Raw genomic sequence first — 20,300 nt, 5'->3', positions numbered from 1 at the left:
ATTTGAATAATTTTCTAGCATTCTACAGCTTTTTAAAAAAAACCCCAAAAAGAAAGCCTATTGGCTCACATGTTTATCTGTGGCTAAATTTAGTCAATTTTGTCATTTGTATTGATGTAAATCTCCAGAATGTATTTTGTATAGCTAACTATTTAGCTCTATCCCCATACCATTCCATGATGATCAGGATGCACCTCTTCCCATGATGTATGTTCTCATAAACATCCAGGATGTGGACGATGTGTGGACAGCCCGAAGCCCGCCAATGATGATCCACTTCCTGTCGTGCTTTTGGGCTATCATACAAGAGCTGCAAAGGGAAAAGAAACAGGAATAATGGTAACATTTGCCTTCCTGGGCCACCATACTCAGAATTCTGATGGACATGGAGCAAATATCTCACTGGGCTGGACAACTGCTAGAGGGGGCAGCCACATCCCCCCCCAGAACAAACACGGGGACCTGACTGTGAAGTTGCTCTGTGCCTGGGAAAAAGCAATTTCACAAAATAGTGCCTACCCTGTTGGACTAGAGAAACCTTAAAGCTACTAGCTCTATGATATCAATCCTGACCCAAATGCACTGGCTATCAATTAGTTTGTAGGCCCAGTTCAAAGTGCTGGTTTTGACCTATAAAGCCTTAAACAACTCAGGACCACAGTACCTCAAGGACTGCCTCTCCCCATATGAACCAACCTGGCCCCTGCAATCATCATCTGAGGCCCTTTTTTGTGTGCCTTCTCCATGAGAGATCTGGAGGGTGGCAACACGAGAACAGGCCTTTTTCTTTGGTGGCTCCCTGCTTGTGGAATGCTTTCCCTAGGGATGCTTGCCTGGTGCCTTCATTGCAGATCTTTAGGCACCAGTCAAAATTTAGCCTAGGCCTTTGGCTAATTAAACAATCTATGGCCTTTTTAACTGCGTATGGAGGTATTATTTTTGTTTGTTACTATGGTATGCATTTTTCTGTATTTATATTGGAAACCACCCTGTGATCTTTGGATGGGTAGGCATAGAAATTTTAAGAACAACAATAAATGTTAACCAGACAGACCACCTCGGGGACTCTCAGCCAGCCTAGCTCAACCTGGAAGGGCTGAATTCTGCTGACACCTCTCTGTAGTCAGGTGCCTATATTGCATAGAGGCCAACAAGCTTGCCTGCAAAAGTAGATTAGTGCGGGGATGTGGAGCAGAGCAGGAAAAGCAAAGGTTTTAATCTCTTCTTCCCCACTCAGGAAGTCACAAAATAACCCTTTCCCAGTAGCACACTCAGACTCTGAAATGTAAGCACTAGCAAGGAAGAATTGGGGGGGGGAGGACTTCTTCCTGACAGCAGCAACACCTAGTTTGAATGGAGTTAGATGTTTCAGCTCTTCAGACAAAGTAGGGATGGTTTGCTTCCCTTTCTCTCTACTCCAGTCAGCACAGAAACGGGCTATTGCAAAAAGCACTTGGGGGCCTTCCAGCAACCAAGGATTGTTAAATACACTGTGACTGTATGAATATGCTTCCTGAATGTTAAACCAACCTCATGCATTCCAAGGGTCACTGACTGTGTTTTTATGCTTCAGTCTCTGCTATAAGCTGAAACAACTTTATTTTGAAGCATCCACTAACACTCCCCCATTAGATATCCACCTGATGAAGTTAAACAACAGATCAACAGAGCCAGACAGATACCTAGAGAGAACCTGCTGCAAGACAGACCCAAAAAAGAAAATAACAGAACACCACTAGTCATCACATACAGCTCCCAAGCTAAAACAGTACAACGCATCATCAGAGATCTACAGCCTCTCCTGGACAATGACAGCTCCCTTTCTCAAGCTCTGGGAGGAAGACCTTTCATTGCCTACAGACAGACAGCCAATCTTAAACAACTCCTCACCCACAATAATACAACCACCAGACTTAACATGGACACTGGTACCAGAGCCTGCAATAAACCCAGATGCCAACTTTGCTGCCACATACACCCAGACAACACCATTACTGGCCCCAACAACATCCAACATACCATCTCAGGACTATTTAATTGCTCATCTTCTAACATTGTGTATGCCATCAAATGCCAACAGTGCCCTTCAGCTCTCTATATTGGACAAACAGGCCAAACCCTACGCCAAAGGATAAATGGACATAAATCTGACATCAGGAACCAGAAGACAGAAAAACCAGTAGGAGAACACTTCAATCTCCCAGGACATTCTATACAAGATCTCAAAGTAGCTGTCTTACTACAAAAGAATTTCAGAAATAGACTGGAAAGAGAAGTTGCTGAATTGCAACTTATCACCAAGCTCAAAACCATGGAGGGACCTGGTTTGAACAGAGATATCGGATTCTTATCTCATTATACATGATAAGCGATCTTCAGCCATCTCAACCCTTGCTTTTTCATGCAAAACCATTTGCAGTCGTTTGCGGTCATCAACAGCTATCAGTCAGTCAATCACCCATTTCCACCACCCTTCTGAGTGATCCCCCCTCCCCATCCCCACCCCTCCCCACCCCTTCTCTACATAAGTGCCTGGAAACTTCCATTTCACTGTATCTGAAGAAGTGTGCATGCACACGAAAGCTCATACCAAAATAAAAACTTAGTTGGTCTTTAAGGTGCTACTGAAGGAATTTTTTTTATTTTACTCCCCCATTAGGGCAGAGATTTGCTTCAGCCCTCACAATAGATTTATATCTTAAGTATCTATCCCCAAAGATCACACTGGAAAATACTCCAAGCAGCACCGGCTTTCCCCCCTAATGTGACTGTTTGGCTTCTCATGCCTCAAGATCTGGCCAGAGAAATCTGAACTCTGTGTCGAGAAAAGCAGGGTTCTGAAACATGTATGCACATTAGACCAACATCTAGAAATGTTTATAACTGGTCATGGGGTGGAGCAAAGATATGAAGCACATGAAATTTGACCCCTTTGAAATACAAGATGTCTTATTCAGCAGTCCCTCTGTGTTCTGAAATTTCATGATGCATTATCTCACACACACTGCAGTTGCAGAGATGTTGCATTTTTTTTAAAAAAAAGAAAGTTTAAGTTCCCATGACATCCAATACTCCTGTTCATGTTTATTCTCCACTTGTGGGGTTTACACCAGAGTAAAAGGTAAAGGGACTCCTGACCATTAGGTCCAGTCGTGACCGACTCTGGGGTTGCGGCGCTCATCTCGCGTTATTGGCCAAGGGAGCAGGTGTACAGCTTCCAGGTCATGTGGCCAGCATGACAAAGCCGCTTCTGGCGAACCAGAGCAGTGCACGGAAACACCATTTACCTTCCCGCTGTAGCGGTACCTATTTATCTACTTGCACTTTGCCGTGCTTTCGAACTGCTAGGTTGGCAGGAGCTGGGACCGAGCAACGGGAGCTCACCCCGTCGCGGGGATTCGAACCGCCGAACTTCTGATCGGGAAGCCCTAGGCTCTGTGGTTTAACCCACAGCACCACCTGCGTCCCTACTTAAGAGTAGGCCTATTGAAATTAATGGACTCTAAATAAAACTGAGCTGAATAATACTCCTGGAATTCTTATACCCCTAAAGTTTAGACATAACTGCTGAAGCAGAATCCTAGGGAGGCATCATAACAGCTTCTTTTCCTACACAGAGGTAATGCCCAGGTAAGGAAAGGCAAACACATACACAGTCACCTATTCAGTTCTTGGCTTGAGCTTATTTTGCTATGAATACCTCTTATTGATTGTTGACATAAATAAGGCACATTCATCTACTGAAGTAATATATTTATTTAACTTACTGTAAAACATATTGTTTTTGTTATCTGAGAGTAATGCAGTATGTGGTGTGGCCATCTTACATGTTTTTCCTAGTACTGGGCAACACTCCCTGTTGTTATTAGACAGCAACAGCATCCTATCATGGGTGGGTAGGTGTTTGTGTGCATAATCTTCACAATCAGAACCAGCTGGATACACCTGACTTCCCGTGGTTACCCATGAGGTGGTGTAGGTTGGGGGTGGGTGGGGGAAAGCAGCAATGACTGTACTCCCTAATATTTTATGTGATTCTTCCCATGGCAGCCATTTTTTTATTTTTGGCATTCTTTTTTTAATTTTGCTTTTAATTTTATTGATTTGTTAGCAACAAGTACAAACATGACAACAACAAAAAGAATACAAAATTTAAAAAGGAATGGAGCTATTAGACTTACAAATTTTCCCGCTCCTGACACAGAGCATACAAACCACACATGTACATAGCACCCACACAAGAAATGCACACACCATAATAATAATAATAATAATAAGTTTTTATTTATACCCTGCCCTCCCCAGTGAGAGCTGGGCTGAGGGTGGCTGACATCAATAAAATTACAATAACACGTAAAAGAAAGAAAAACAGTTGATTAAAATGCAGATTAAAATACAATTTAGATTTAAAAATTGTTTAAATATGCAGCCTCATTTTAAAATGGCCCAAATCAAAACCCAAAGGCCAGGCGGAACAGTAGAGGGTGTGATAGGCACAGGGCATGCCCTGCTCTCTGCAAGCCGCCTTCTCTGTGGTGCACCACCTTTTAGTGATCTTCCTGGGGAGGCTTGCTTAGTTCCCATGCTCTCCTCAGGCTTTTAAACTTTTAAACCTTTAACCGCACCTGTTTTATTTGCTTTCCCTTGGAAGTTTCCATTTGTCATGTTTTTACCTGCAGTTCACTTCTCGTGATTGTATTGTTTTTTGTTTTGTATTGGGTTTTTTTATTCCTTTTCTTAGCCCCACCAGGGAGCACTTGTGTGCTGGGGGTGCAGGGTAAAAATATGGTTAAATAAAACAAATGAATGCCTGAAAAGAAAACAGGAACCTGCATAATTCCTTGGTCAGACTCGTGCAGTGCCAGGGGGCCTTGGTCTCTCACAAAGGGAGGTGACAGCATTATCTGTTTGCTGCCTTTGCATCATGGTAAAGTGGACAGAGGGAAGGTGAATAGCCACTGAACAAGGCTACAAGCCACACAAACAAAGAGCTCTACATGCTTAGTTATTGTGTTACAAGCCTGGAAGGTGCACTAGCACTAGCACCAAGACCGATGACACTTGGGAGATGTTCCTCAGCTGCATTGTTCTCTAATTCTCCCAAAGCAGGTATAGCCTGGTAAATGGTACAGAGTTCCAGACCTTCTCAGAGCAGGTTGCTCACAGCAGGCTCCTTCTTCAGATCAAAACAAGACACCTACTCAGCATACTCTACCAACCTGATGTCAACAACTTTGCTGTGCCTAGCTTTCCCCCATTCCCACTGCAATGTGACCAAGAAACAAGAGTTATGCAGGGATAGAACTGCTTCTCAGTGGCCGGGTTCACCAGAGAGAGGAAACGGGCTTCACCTCCCCCATAATGGTGTCCCTGAGAATACTGCTTTACTATGTCCTATACTTGAATGATCCCGTTCATCCCTATGGGGGGAAAGAACATTCAGCACTGAGGGATTAACACTGTTGTAGGGAGAAAACCTGCTTGCAACAGGGGCACAACAGCAATCATCTTCTCCTTTCTGAGGGAATGTCCAGGATTGCAGGGAAGGTGGCAATAGGAACTGTTCAGGCATTTGTCTGAAAGCAGAGAACAGAGTGGGATTATGCCCATTAATGCTGCTGGCCCCTCTCCTGCCTCCTACCAGATTCCCCAGCCCCCATGAGAATTCGGGAGGGGGGGTTGAACAGGAGGTCTATTAGAGGTGTCTTGCACCTCTAAAATGCAGCATATTATTTCTGGGGGGTATATTTTGTGAGAAGTTGCCCTAGGATTCCCTTCTTATGAGGAAAAAGCCACATTCGAAACACACACAAACACACCCTTTATAACAATGCTATTATATCTGCACCAATGTACAAAATATTTCCTAAGATATCTACCCTGTCAAAGTGCAGCTGGGAGGAAATTGCTGTTTCTGTCATCACAGGATTTGGCTGTTTCTGCAGTATCTAGTGACAACAACAGAAGTTATTGGATTTAATGGCCACCTCCAACGAGAGAGCTTCGGGCGGTCTTGTTTGGCTGCACATTACTTAAGAACAGCAGCAGCATGTAAGTGGCTTGTATTCTCTGCACTCTTCGCCACAAGGCCTCTGCAGCGCTGCGTCTTCAGGCTGAAGTAGGACAGTATGCCTTAATCTAAATTCTCCAGGTATACCAAATCTGAACTAGAGCAGATTAATGATGGATTTCAGTAATGCAGTTTGAGCTTCCCAGCAGTATCTGCCTGCCTTCCAGCAGGGGAGACACAGTAACACACACACACACACACACACACACACACACACACACACACACACAGACAGACACACCTATATTTATACATTATTTTACAGCAGCTTCACTGGTTCTTTGTGTCTACCAAATGCAATTCAGTTTGTTAATGAACCGGGATCCAAATATTTGAAAGAGCCCCCCCCTATATCAGCCAACCTATACACCAATATCAACAGAGAAGGCCCTGCTTACTTTCCTGTCCAGTGAGCAATAGTGACACAAGACAGGGACTTCTCTGTGGTGGTACTCAATCTACAGAACTCCCGCTCCTCAGATATGTGGCTGGTGTCAACATTAACTTTTCAATGCAAACCAAAAAATTACCTTTTTATCAATACATGTGGTGATGACTGAACCATTAAGGTTAGCAATATTGTGGATTGTCTGCCAGCCAGTAGCCCAGTTTGCACGTAATGCTAAGTTAAACCATGGCTTAGCATGAATGTGCGGCTTCCCAAGAGAGGATTGTGGCTGCTTTGCTCTTCCTAAACTGCAGCACTGCTGTGAACTAAGCCAAGGTTTGGCTTAGCATGTACCAGTAGTCTGAACTAAGCTGCATTGTTTTTTTGTATGATATTTTTAATACTATTAAAAATCTGCAGTGTGAATCTTGTTTTAATATAGAGATTTCAGTTTGTAAGCTGTCTTGGGATCATTAGATAAAGGCTGGTTTAGAAACTAATTAATGCAATAACATATGTTAGGGGTGATGTAAATTGAGCTGTTAATGTGCATAACAACCGGCCATCGTGCACATTCATCAGGCCTCATACAGAATGTGCACATAATTTGCCCACAAAGTGAGAAAAAGTTGATTTTTATATGGAGCCCTACCACTTCTTCATGCTGCTCAGATGCCCAGCCCATGGGTATGTTGGAGACTACATAAAATAAAGCGGTACCCAGAAGCAGCCCAGAGGGTGCAGATTTCACATTTTTTAACCAGAGATAGAAAACAAGAACATGCTTCTTGCAGACTATGCATACTGACAAACAAAATGCAGTTGAGATATGCACATTCTCCAAAACTTACTGGGGGTTATGCACACTGGCCAGAGAGTTTACAATACACAATTGAGATATACAATATATATTCCCTATGTCCTGCTGGAGGTTGGATTGTTCTTCTGAACAGTGGTTGGAGAATGTTCAAAATCCAGTTCTTATATGACTATTCCCCAACGCCTGTTGAATATCATGTATATTAGCCAGAAAATATGTGAAATTCCCTCTTCACTGATAGATTACATGCACATTCTTCATGTGGCCTGGGGAATGTGCACAATGGCTTGTTAATGCACATTAACAACTCAATTAACATTACCACTACCTCACACATATCAAAATCCCACTCCTCCCTCTTGCTTACCTCCCTTATCCAGAAGGGAAATGTTGAGGGCATTTCCTTCAATGGCAAAGTGTCCAAGTAACATGCTAAGCATCCATGTAACAACTCACCCACTCCAAAACAGCCAAGAATGAAACCAGGGGTTGCCTAGAAACCACAATGTACTACCTACAAGGAGCAGCTAGCATTGACTCCAGACCAGCCAGGAGTGTTTTGCTGCTGTCTTTGTACACACACATTTGATCTAATAAGGAGATCAAGAGGCACTCCTTCATCCTGCTATCTGTTCTGCACTGTCACAAGTAGCTAGTGTGGGTCTACAAGATTAATGAAGTTTGGGTCTTGACCTTTCATCTTCCCACTGTTCCCACAAACAAAGCTTTAAATACCACCTATTTTGATACACATTCTGATTTTTCTGTTGTGCCCTTTAAACTCCAAGCTACCTCTGCAAAGCTGTAATTCCTTTGATGGCACAACCAATACACACTTGCTGACAAAAACAAACTGTGTGCCACTGAAAAACAAAGAATACTTGGGATGAGCTGAACCAGTGGAAGAACTATAGCACCACCATCATGCTTTTTGACATGTTCCCATCAATAACTAAGCTGCATTATATTTTGCTTACTCTAGGGGGGCTTGATTGTGAACTGAGATTTGGTGACTTCAGCTGCACAAAAAATTAAGGAAAGAAGAAGAGCTTGTCGATTTATTCTCAAAGTGCTGCAATTCCCAATAGGGGATCCTGTTTAGTATTTCTGCTTGCTTTGAACATTATAAATCTTTTGACCTTGAAAATAGGATCATCTGCTGAGAAGCTCGGGTATCAGATATATGATATTTCAATCATTCTGTTCTCAGGACTCTTCTCAAATGGGAGGGCAGAACAACATACACAGTTACTGTATGTGAAAGATCTCATTTGCCTTGTACCTTCTTCCTGCAGATATGGAAACATTCTGGGGCAGGATAGAGATTTAGGGAAACACATCAACATGGATTGGGAAGAAATCTACAGCTGTCAGATACTTTGTGCACATATACCCCTTCTAAAAAAAACTTCTGCTGATGGTTAATACACTCCTACATAGATGAGTAATCAATTATAACATTTCAAAAGAAACTGCAAGTAATAGTCAAGATCTAAACACATTTACCTGCAAGCGAATCTCACTTGAGTTCAAATGGACTTCCTGTGCTAACGGCCACAACCTTAAAAAAATAATCATTAGCAATGCTGATGCACACGGGAGGGGGGAATAATTCTAGTAGTGAAATTCATTAACTAATCACACTACAACATAAAGCAGATCAGGACAGACATGCAAGCTTTCAGGATTAAAGGATCACATCTTCAGGCAGGAAGTCAACTACGAGGTAATAAAGAAAAAGAAGAGAGTTCACATTATCCAAGTCCCCACCCAAACCAGGATGCTTAAAAGTCAACAATTATGAATAAAGTAAGCCTGGATGAAAGCTAAAATGCTTTTGCTCCCAGGTTCCCAATTGATTTTTAATGAGGGGATATTTGGACCTCATAATTTTTGCTGTGTGCTAATGGAAAAGGAGCTCATGCTCTGTTCCTGTTGTGGAGACATCCTTTGTAGTAAAGCAATCATCTTAATCTGCAAAGAAATCAAAAGGGCTAAGAAGGGATTTAGCAAGGTTAGTAATGAAGCATTCCAACTACACTTGCCCCTAAACTGTGTGCCCTGTGCTTTTGGGAAAGAGGGCTCTGCCTCCCAGGATGATAGTGACAACAACACCTTTAGTAAACACTGCCTTTAGTTAACAGGAAGAGGGAGATTAAAACTAAATTCAAGGTGTTTCCCGACAGGCAACAGCAACATTAAGATGTATGCTCTCATAACATCCTAAAGCTGTTTATCAACAATGCATAAATGGGAAAGCCTTCCCACTTACTATATTATGTGGACACTTCCTTTGACCTCTAATAGGGTTAATCTCCTTAAAATACAAAAAGCAATTTTGCTATCTCGAGCCAGCAACTGGGCTCCCAGGGTAGACCCATTGAAATTAATGGGCCTAACTTATAATCATAGAATTGTAGAGTTGGAAGGGACCCCAAGGGTCATCTAGTCCAACCCCCTCCCCGCAATACAGGAATCTCTGCTAAAGCATCTATGCCAGATGGCCATCCTTGTTGTTGTTGTTGTTGTTTAGTCGTGTCCGACTCTTCGTGACCCCATGGACCATAGCACACCATCCTACCTCTGCTTAAAAACCTCAAAGGAAGCAGAGTCCACAACCACCTGAGGGAGCCCGTTCCACTGTTGAACAGCTCTTAACGTCAGAACGTTATTCCTGATGGTTACTCAGAATCTCCTTTCTTGTAACTTGAAGCCATTTGTTCAAGTCCTACCCTCCAGAGCAGCAGAAAACCAGCTTGTTCTCTCTTCCATATGGCAGCCCTTGAGATATTTGAAGATGGCTATCATATATCCTCTCAGTCTCCCCTTTTCCAGGCTAAACATACCCAACTACCTCAACCATTCCAGACCCTTGATCATCTTGGGTGCCCTCCTCTACACACGTTCCAGCTTGTCAACATCCTTTTCAAATTGTGGTGTCCAGAATTAGACACAGTATTCCAGGTGTGGTCTGACCCAGACAGAATAGAGCAGTATTATTACTTCCCTTGATCTGGGCACTAGACTTCTGTTGAGACAACCTAGAATAGCATTAGCTTTTTTGCTGCTGCATCACTCTGTAGACTCATGCTAAGACCCATAGATCCTTTTCACATGTAATGCTAGTAAGCCACTTAGTTGTGCCCATTAATTTCAATGAGTTTACTCTGAGTAGATCCAGTATTGGATGCAACCCCATTTTAACCACTGAAACTGTTAACAGAATGATTGATTCAAACTTTGATAAATGAGAATACAATAATAAAGTCCAACCAGACCAGCACCCTATTTAATAAATGAAAGCATCAAGGTAAAGCAACTTACATACTCCAAGTGGTAGGGACATGTAAAATTGACCAAGCAGTTCCTGCCTTCAGTTGCCAATATGAGAACCTTAATTGTCACTGTGACATGAAAGATTGAAAATCAGGCCTCTATAAATACTCTTGCCAGAGACAGGTGCCCTGACAATCTGGTAAGGAGCTCACAGACACCTTCCCCCAACTCAGGAGAAGTCTCTTACATTGCAAGTGTTGGATTTCTGCAGGCTGCAGAGCTCAGCATAAGAGATTGCGCTCTGCATGTGCCAAAGGGCTTGAGAAAAAAATGTTGGGGGATGGGATATGTGCGTTGTACTGCACTGAGCTTCGGCAGGAGGAAGCCCAGTATGATGAGAGTATGGAGAGGGAACCAACCATCTGGAATGTGTGAGGGTGGGTGGGGGAGACCCGCTATGGAGCCCTCTAGTGGGAGGGAGGGAAGGTTCAGCACAGTTGTTCCTGAGCACCAGGGCAGAAAGCATCATGCTTGCAACAACAAGCAAAGCTGCAGGCTCCAGCGATATCTGATGATGGTTGCAAAAGGCTTTGGCATGTGGAGAGCAAATAAGCTGGTGAGGGATGCTCTCTCATGTTCCTGAGAGACCAGGAGGTCTTGAAAGACGAGGCAATAAGCAGGTGCAGCCTGGAGGTTGCTTTGAAAAGCTCTGTCCAGTTAACTGTTCCCCGGCAGCTGAGGTTTGATTCTGGGGCTGCTTCCCACTGTGCAGCAGTGAACTAAATTCAGCATTGAAGAATGGAAAACTCATTCTTCGGTCTCAGTTCCTGTGGCACACACAGAGGGCTTTGTAGGAAGGAGAAGGGCTGACCATTGAGTTGAACCAAGATTTGTGATTCCTGATCAAGTAACAGAGGGCTCCACTCCATGGAGAAGGTTCCTCTGTTGTGGCCCAGAGTTTCTGACATGAGCTTTGTGGCACAGGAGCCACCACAAAGCATCCCCCTCCAATGAAAGTGAGATGGGGTCCTTGAAAGGAAAATAGGAAGTTATGTAACAAATGGCTGAAAGGGGGGGGGGGCAGGGAGACTAATCTACTTCCAAGCTGAAGGAGCAGCATGGAAATGGACACATCAACCCAATGAGTGGCAGCTGTGAAAATAGAGAATTCCATACTGGAAAACATTAGGACAGGGTCTGAAAATAAAACTGTCGATATCGTCATGCTTTTATACAAAGCTCCATGGTGCTATCACACTTGGAATACTGTTCATCACTGAGTCACTACATCTTGTTACAGGTAGGTAGCCGTGTTGGTCTGGATCGAAGTAAAATAAAAAAATTCCTTCAGTAGCACCTTAAAGACCAACTAAGTTTTTATTTTGGTATGAGCTTTCGTGTGCATGCACACTTCTTCAGATACAGTGAAATGGAAGTTTCCAGGCACTTATGTAGAGAAGGGGTGGGGAGGGGTGGGGATGGGGAGGGGGGATCACCCTTCTGAGTGATCCCCCCTCCCCATCCCCACCCCTCCCCACCCCTTCTCTACATAAGTGCCTGGAAACTTCCATTTCACTGTATCTGAAGAAGTGTGCATGCACACGAAAGCTCATACCAAAATAAAAACTTAGTTGGTCTTTAAGGTGCTACTGAAGGAATTTTTTTATTTCACTACATCTTATAAAGGAAATCATGGAACTGGAAAAGGTACAGGAAAGGGAAACCAAAATTATCAGGAAGCTGGAACAACTCAGCTGTGAGGAAAGGTCACAGTGTTTTTGGGCTTCTTAATTTAGGAAGGAGACACAGGTGGCACTGTGGTGTAAACCACTGAGCCTTGGGCTTGCTGATCGGAAGGTCAGGGGTTCGAATCCCCACAACAGGGTGAGCTCCAGTTGTTCAGTCCCAGCTCCTGCCAACATAGCAGTTCGAAAGCACGTCAAGTGCAAGTAGATAAATAGGTACAGCTCCAGCGGGAAGGTAAATGGCATTTCCGTGCGCTGCTCTGGTTTCACCAGAAGCTGCTTAGTCATGCTGGCCACATGACCCGGAAGCTGTCTGTGGACAAAAGCCATCTCCCTCGGCCAGTAAAGCGATATGAGCGCCGCAACCCCAGAGTCGTCTGCAACTGGACTTAACGGTCAGGAGTCCTTTACCTTTACCTTTTCTAATTTAGGGAAGATGCAAGTAAGCAGGGACATGATCCAGTGTCATAAAATGATACACAGTGTGAAGAACATGTACGTTTTTCTCCCTCTCTCATAATATTAGAACCTGGGGCTACCCAGTGAATCTGAATGGAGGGAGCTTCAGAACAGACAAAATCAAGTACTTCTTCACACACTGCGTGGTTAAAATTATGGCATTCATATCCATAAAATGCAGCAATGGTCAACCACTCAAGGCAGCTTCAAAAGGGGGCTGGACAAATTCATGGAGGAAAAGACAAACAATAGCTACTAGTCAAGATGGCTATGAGCTACCTAAGCCTTCTGCAACCTAGTGCCCTCCAAATGATTTGGACTACAATTTCCCCTAGTTCCATCTAGCATGGTCAGTGCTCAGGGATGATGGGAGTTGTAGTCTAAAACTACAGTTGGGGGATGTCTCTGAATACCAGTCTCAGCAGGAGATGACTATTGCTCTTAAGTGCTGTTTGCTGGCTTCCCAGATCATACTAGGAGAAACAACATGGCAAACCAATTAAGTTTTTCAGTCTAATCTAGCAAGGCTCTTATGTGCTAACGACAGAGAGCCATTTCAGAGGCTGGAGATGGGTGAGACAATACTGACTAAAGTAGAAATACAAGTTCAGCAGGGGAGTTTCCAACAAACTGCAAAAGGAAAACATAGGAGTACGGAAAAGCCATCAATGAGAAGAATTCAGTAGGTTAGAAAAACACACAGGCACTGTGCTGACAAAGTAGTTAAGAAAGCTGTGCAAAACATATTAGATATATATAAAGCACCATTTTCAAAACCCATTTATTTCCCTCTAAACTCTAGGCAAGATGTAAACATTATTGGACCCCATCTTAGATTCATAATTTTGTTTTCCAGGGAGACAGAACGGGTCAAAAATTTTCAGCTTTCATAACAGAGGAGTTACCGTATGATACATTTTTTTGTAAATAATATTTTGCATACCTTTGGGGCTAGCTTCAAAATCTATTTTCTTCTCAACTATTTGGGTATGAGACAGATATTGATGAGAAAACTACTAGCAAGATATTCCTGCTACTGCATCTTGTGTAACTTCAGAATGGTGGTGGTGGTGGTGGTGGGGGGTTGTCTGCTTTTTCTTGTGCATACGATCTACCCTCTCCTGTATTAGAGCTTCACTAGGTTTCTGGTCTAAGTGTGTGGGCAGGATTTGTTTATCATGCTTCTGAACAGACTTATTAAAATGAAATAAATGCTTTCACAAGAGATGTTTTATGAGACGCTCACACAACACCGGAAATGCACAATCAAGCAACCAACAAGCAAGATGAAAACAAAAGCTATGAACTAGGCAAGGGAGAGCATAAGGACATGATAGGCTCTGCCTACGCATATGAAAGGCAATGGTGGTGGATATTATGCGTGATTACTATGTATTATTTTGGAGTTTTCTATTCTAGGCACGTCACACACTTTATTTCATCAGCCTAGTTCAGCCTGCTCCTCTGTTCCCATCAGTATTATAACATGTTAGGACAGAACTATCACTATCAAGAGAACATATCGCAAATGGATCACACATTATTATTATTATTATTGTCAGTAATGAGCTGTCATCAAAATCAGGCTGAAACAGGAGAGTTTTTTAAATTCACCATTACTGGGGAAAGAGAAAGTTTAACACACCAAAAGTTCACCTTAAAGGCGGAGGAAATGCAAACATGTAGATAACATGCAAAATTAGCACCAACTCAATTAAAGACCAAACTGAAATCAGCTGCAATTTCCACGCAGGTTGGCGCACACCCTTGAAGATGTCCATATGCCCTGTAATACTGCACCTGCTATAGGTAGTCTGTCATCTGTTTCCTAGGAGATATTATCTGACAGTCTTTCTCCCCCATGGCCACATGCCATTTGGAGTAGACTGTTCAAAACATGGTATTACTACTAAAACTGGTGCCTCTCACAGCTGCTAAAAATACCAGGACTGGGCCAAACTACAATGTACTACAATAACTTCTTATTCATATTCCATATCTCATGATGGATCAAATACTGTTAAGATTTCAAAATGAACTATTCTGTCACCTCTGACATGTCCTTGGCTTGCTTCCCTCACATTTTTAGCTCACAGAAAGAAGCTGAGAGATGATCTGAGTTCTACTAACTGCAAATGACATTTAGCGTTTAGGTGTAACTGATAGCACCTGAGAGCAAATAGCAGGAATCATTTAGGGCAAGGTGGCTTTCTTTAGACTTACTCTGTGGTTTTCCTTCATTCATCGACATTAATGTGACTTAGTAGTGCAAAACTGGTGTTAGATTATGTCCAGTTAAACAGCATCCTGAAGAGGGTAGAGAAAATATAGATCCGCAACACACACTGCATTGGTCTCTTCAGCTGTTCAGGGATATATAAACACGCACGCGCACTCTCTTCTACAATCACTGCATGGACCACTTGGAATGTGAACATTTACAAAGAGTGCTGGCATCCCAAACAGGAAAGCGGCATATTTCAGAAGCTTTTCCTCTTTTCTCCAGAATGTGGCAACGACGAACAGGAAAATATGGGAAATTGAAACTAATCCATGAAAACATATTCTCTAAGAATGAAGAGCAGAAGTTAAAAACGGAAGTAGCTGCCATTAAGAAAGTTGTTTCAAAGCATGTACTGTAGTACAGAGTATCAGAAGCAGTTTGTGTGATTACACAAGGAAAAGAGGATAGACGAATTCAGGGAGAAGAAAACTATCAATGGCTACTAGCCATGATGGCTATGCTCTACCTCCAAAGTTGGAAGCAGCAGTGCTTCCGAATACTGTACCAGGGAAATGCTCTTACGCTCTGTTCTGCTCCCTGGTTTCCCACAAGCGTCTGGATGACCACTGTGAGAACAGGATGCTGGATGCCATTGGCCTGATGATACAGCATGCTATTCTTATGTTCTTATGTCTCCCTAGAACAAGGGATAAATATCTGAGCCTCCTTAAGTGTAACAGCAACAAAACAGGGGGGCTGAGCAGGTAGAGCTCTCCCTTCTGCTAAGGTTTGGAGTAGACGGGAGAGAAAAATGAACAATCCAAGACATGTGGTCTCCTAAGAGGTACAATGCGGAAGCAAAAGGTACTGCAAGCCAAAATAGAGGGTTGCCTTAAAGATAACCTGAAAGATTAAGAGAGGAGGTGGAAGCCTTTGATCCCCAGTTCCAGGAAGATCCCCTAAAGGAGTCCAGACCCACATCTGAAAGGGGGTTGGTGCACAGCAATGATCAAGAACAACGTTCTCCTTAAAGGCTTCGTGCCTTTGGGACCCACTATACTTCAAAATTGTACACAGAAAAGAAAACAGCAGAACAGCTTTTCACATAATTCAATTAAAAAATACTGAATGGAGAATTATGTAACCCAAGATTTTATTTTTAATTTTCTTCCAGTACTTTTGACACACCCTATTCCTATCACATATGGGGGGGGGGAATCACCTCTCCCTTTTCAGCATTTCCAGCGTGTGATTGAATAATTTTTATTAACCTTCTGTATCTGGTCTGGAGTGATATATCTTGGAACCTTTCCCCCTTATTCTCATATTTAAGCTCTTGCAAAAACTTTCCCCAGATATCTAATTGTATGTCTTCTCTAATACTTTGAACTCATTTTATCATGTAACCTTTCATTTGTTCTGGCTCTATATCATACCTATTAAGCAGATGATATATTTCTGTCATCATGTGTTTCATAGTTCTCATAATAAGCTGTCCAAGATCTGTCATATCTCCTACTTGCCGATTTAATCTTAAATATCACTGTACACAAGCTTTAATCTGGAAATACACAAACCAAGGGGGATTTCTTCCCAGTAATCAATTCTGTATTGCAGTGCAAGAAATCATGGCACCATGTCAGATCTTCAATCTTGAAAAGATGATTATTAATCTACAGCTGAAGAACAGGAGTTATGTCTCCTTTTATCTTATCCTGCATAGACTCCAAGGGAGAACAATCTGGACTGTTGGTTTATAAAGCCCTGAACAGCTTGGGACCAGCCAAATTAAAGGACTACCTTTCTCTATACATTCCTATACATTCTTGGAGATCTGATGGAGATGCATTGCTAACTTCCTCTTATGACATCTGTCCAGTAGCCACAAAGAATGGGACGTTTAGCATAACAGCACATGGAATTTATTGCCTTTGTATATTAGGCAAGCATCCTCCATGTTTAGTTTTATACACCAGCCGAAAACATTTTCATTTCCACAAGCTTATCTAGCCATGCAACCCAGTTTTATGTTCTTCTGATCTTTGCCTTTTTATATTTTTACTTTTGATTTTATAGAGCTTTTTATGTATAACGTTTTGAGGAGATTTCTTTTCTTGATTTAGCGGTATAGAAATTTATGGCTGGACGTATAAATATTGGTCCTATATCACAGTACAATAGTTCCAGGTGGGGTGACGACCATGTTACTCTTTGCTGCAAAAGTACCTTAAGAGCCTTGTAGAATCTTAACACTAAAGACATCTTAAAGAATTACTAATTTATTATGAAAATAAAAAAAATCCTTCCAATAGCTCCTTAGAGACCAACTAAGTTTGTCATTGGTATGAGCTTTTGTGTGCATGCACACTTCTTCAGATACAGATATTATCTGATATCAGATACTGATATTATCTGAAGATATCAGATACTGATATTATTTTGTGCATGCACACGAAAGCTCATACCAATGACAAACTCAGTTGGTCTCTAAGGTTCTACTGGAAGGAATTTTATTTTGACTATGGCAGACCAACAAGGCTACCTACCTGTAACTAATTTATTATGGCACAAGCTTTTGTGGACTATAGGAATGAAAGTACAGTGGTACCCCGGTTTAAGAACAGTCTGGTTTAAGAACGATTTGGTTTACAAACTCTGCAAAACTGGAAATGTCTTGGTTTAAGAACTTTACCTTGGTCTAGGAACGGAATCCGAACGGTGGAAGGGCACCAGCGGTGGGAGGCCTCATTAGGGAAAGTGCGCCTCGATTTAAGAACAGACTTCCAGAACGGATTAAGTTTGTACCACTGTATGTTCTACAGGAAACAGGGATTAGGAAACTGGCCTGTATCACTCTACTTCAAGGACAGTCAATGTGGTGTCCTCTAGATGCAGTTGAATTGCCACAGGGATGGCTAACCTCTGAAGGGCCACAAGTTAGCTGTTCCTAGACTACAACTCACATAATCCCTGACAACTGGATATGGTCAGCAACATCTGAAGAGCAACACATTGGTTACCTCTGCTTTTGAGATTAGACTCATAAACTGTCTATCCAACTATCCACCATTCTAAATACAGTAAGCCCGCAGCTTTACTTACAAGACCACAAACTTACATGATTGGGGGTGGGGGGCATAACTAAATGGAGAGCCAGGGAAACCCACCACTCTGCTCTCCATTTATTTATTTCCCCACCCCACCCGTGTACCCAGCAGGTTTCCCTTACTTACCAGGCTTTAAGAAAGTACAGTGGTGCCTCGCTAGACGAATTTAATTCGTTCCACGGGTCTATTCTTATAACGAAAAATTTGTCTAGCGAATCCCATAGGAATGCATTGAATTTTTTTGATATATTTTTTTGCCCATAGGAACGCATTAATTGAATTTCAATGCGTTCCTATGGGAAACCGTGATTCACTAGACGAATTTTTCATAAAACGAATTCGTCTAGCGAGGCAACCTCCGCTCGAAAAATCCTTTCTTTAAGCGAAAATTTTGTCTTACGGGGCGTTTGTTAAGCGAGGCACCACTGTAGTGGGAGGGTTCCGAAAGCATCCCAGAGCCCTTGCAAGGCCTTCCCAAAGCCAAGGAAGCATGGCATCTTCCTTGCCAGCCTCTGAGAAAGAGGTGTGAGGGCTCCGGGAGCATGCCAAGGGCTTGTAAGGAAGGAGTCTCCTTGCCTAACTGGGCCTTGGAAGGTCACAGGAGGGCACTGGGAATATCTAACACAGCCATTCCTCTGGAAAATATTTAAGGAACACTCTCATGGATCATTTTAGAGATTGTGATGGCCTGTAGTACCAAGGTATTTCAAGGGAGGATAGAAATGTGTTAAATGTCTCAACATCTCAGCCTGCTGAGCATCGCCCATAAACCAGCAAAGTCAACAGCAAGGATTCAGGAATCTTCATTATCTATTTTCTCTGAGCACCCACCCACCCTGTTAAGAATTTTAAACCTACCATCATTGTGACCTTGATAAGATGTCTCTTTTCCTCCCCCATTCCATTCAATGTTTTTCCATTTATGTGGAGGAGGAAAAAGACAAAAGCCATTTCCGCTTCTTCCAGGAGTCACAATTGATCCAATTTTCCAAGCATTAGTGGCAAGGCAATCTGCTTCCTTCCTCATGTCTATTGGATTACAGGGGTACCGAAGGGCATGCACAGCATGTGGGAAGAAAGGATCAAAGCTTTTGTACAGGTGGAACAGTCCTTGTTCTGCATAAGAGAAAGCATACTATAACCAAGCATTTCTTTAACAGGTAAAATATTGGAGAAAACCTACTTATGTGAGGGATATGCATGCACAGGAGAAGCAGGTGCTTGCTTAAATATTGACTGAGAAACATCTGATTGAAAGCTGTCACTAAAGTCAATGTTTAAGATCAGTGGGTTTTTATTAGAATGCAGATATTTTCAGCCTTCTTTTTTTATATATATAAAAAACCCTGAACCTTAACGGCTCTTTAACCTTAATGGTTAAAGAGAAAAGCAAAGGGAAAATTACATCTCTTATATTCCCACTATTCCTAATGAGAATGCACACTTTTCACTGTATATTATGTAAAATATACATACAGTTATGAGTTTGAGGGTCTCAGACATACAACCCCCCCTCTAAACAGTACTTTTGCAGAAGATATCCCTAAACTTTAGGCTTCCAAAGCTAGCAGCATTAAATGGGAATGTGCTGTTAGCACCCTTATGCTGTTCTCCATTTCAGCTAAAGTCCCCAAACATGGACATGAGCTTATCAGGAAAAAGATACTGGTCTAGCCAACTCCTGATGTGATTCAGCAAATATATTCTTCAAAGTCTTGGAAAGCAAGGAGAACATATTTGCTTTCATCATTCCTAAGTATTTCCTGCCACTGAAAGGCTGACTCATCAGTTTTTCCAGCATTAGGGGCCCATCAGTAAAAGAGCTTTCAGTTATGCCAGCAGGCTGGAATTCTCAACTGATGGAAGACTTTTATTTCAGAAAAATGCCAGCACTTTCCATGCTAAAAATGAAATGCCACAGAAGCCACAGAATCATATAGCCTTTAAGGAGAAAAAGCTACCCGAACGCTGATCATCCCCCAACATCCCACTGAGAATCGAATTGTGCCAATTTGATTCAAATGGTGTTAATTAAATAAAAATGAAAAGTAGCTGCAGGTCTCAGGCTCATGAGCTCAAAACCCATGTGAAATTTAGCACATCACAAAACTAAAACTGATGCAACAATGCAAGGGTAGCTAACAGGCAGCCATCCAGATGTTGGATTACAACTGGCTGTTAATTAGCTACCAGGCTAGGTTCAAGGTGCTG

At 42.4% G+C, this 20,300-nt stretch overlaps 1 protein-coding gene across 1 annotated transcript in view; it reads right to left on the bottom strand.

Moving 5' to 3' along the window:
• MAPKAPK3 (MAPK activated protein kinase 3) overlaps positions 1-20,300 on the bottom strand; it is a 74,920-nt gene that overhangs the window by 21,544 nt on the left and 33,076 nt on the right. The window contains exon 3 of the mRNA XM_035106063.3: positions 171-310. Coding sequence (XP_034961954.2) covers positions 171-310 — 140 coding nt within the window. The remainder of the gene's footprint in view (positions 1-170; positions 311-20,300) is intronic.

Source organism: Zootoca vivipara, chromosome 2 (genome assembly GCF_965207765.1).
Source record: "Zootoca vivipara chromosome 2, rZooViv2.hap1.1, whole genome shotgun sequence".
NCBI classification, from domain to species: Eukaryota; Metazoa; Chordata; class Lepidosauria; order Squamata; family Lacertidae; genus Zootoca; species Zootoca vivipara.
The sequence above is the reverse complement of the archived record's forward strand: the minus strand, read 5'-3'. Positions and strand labels throughout refer to the sequence as shown.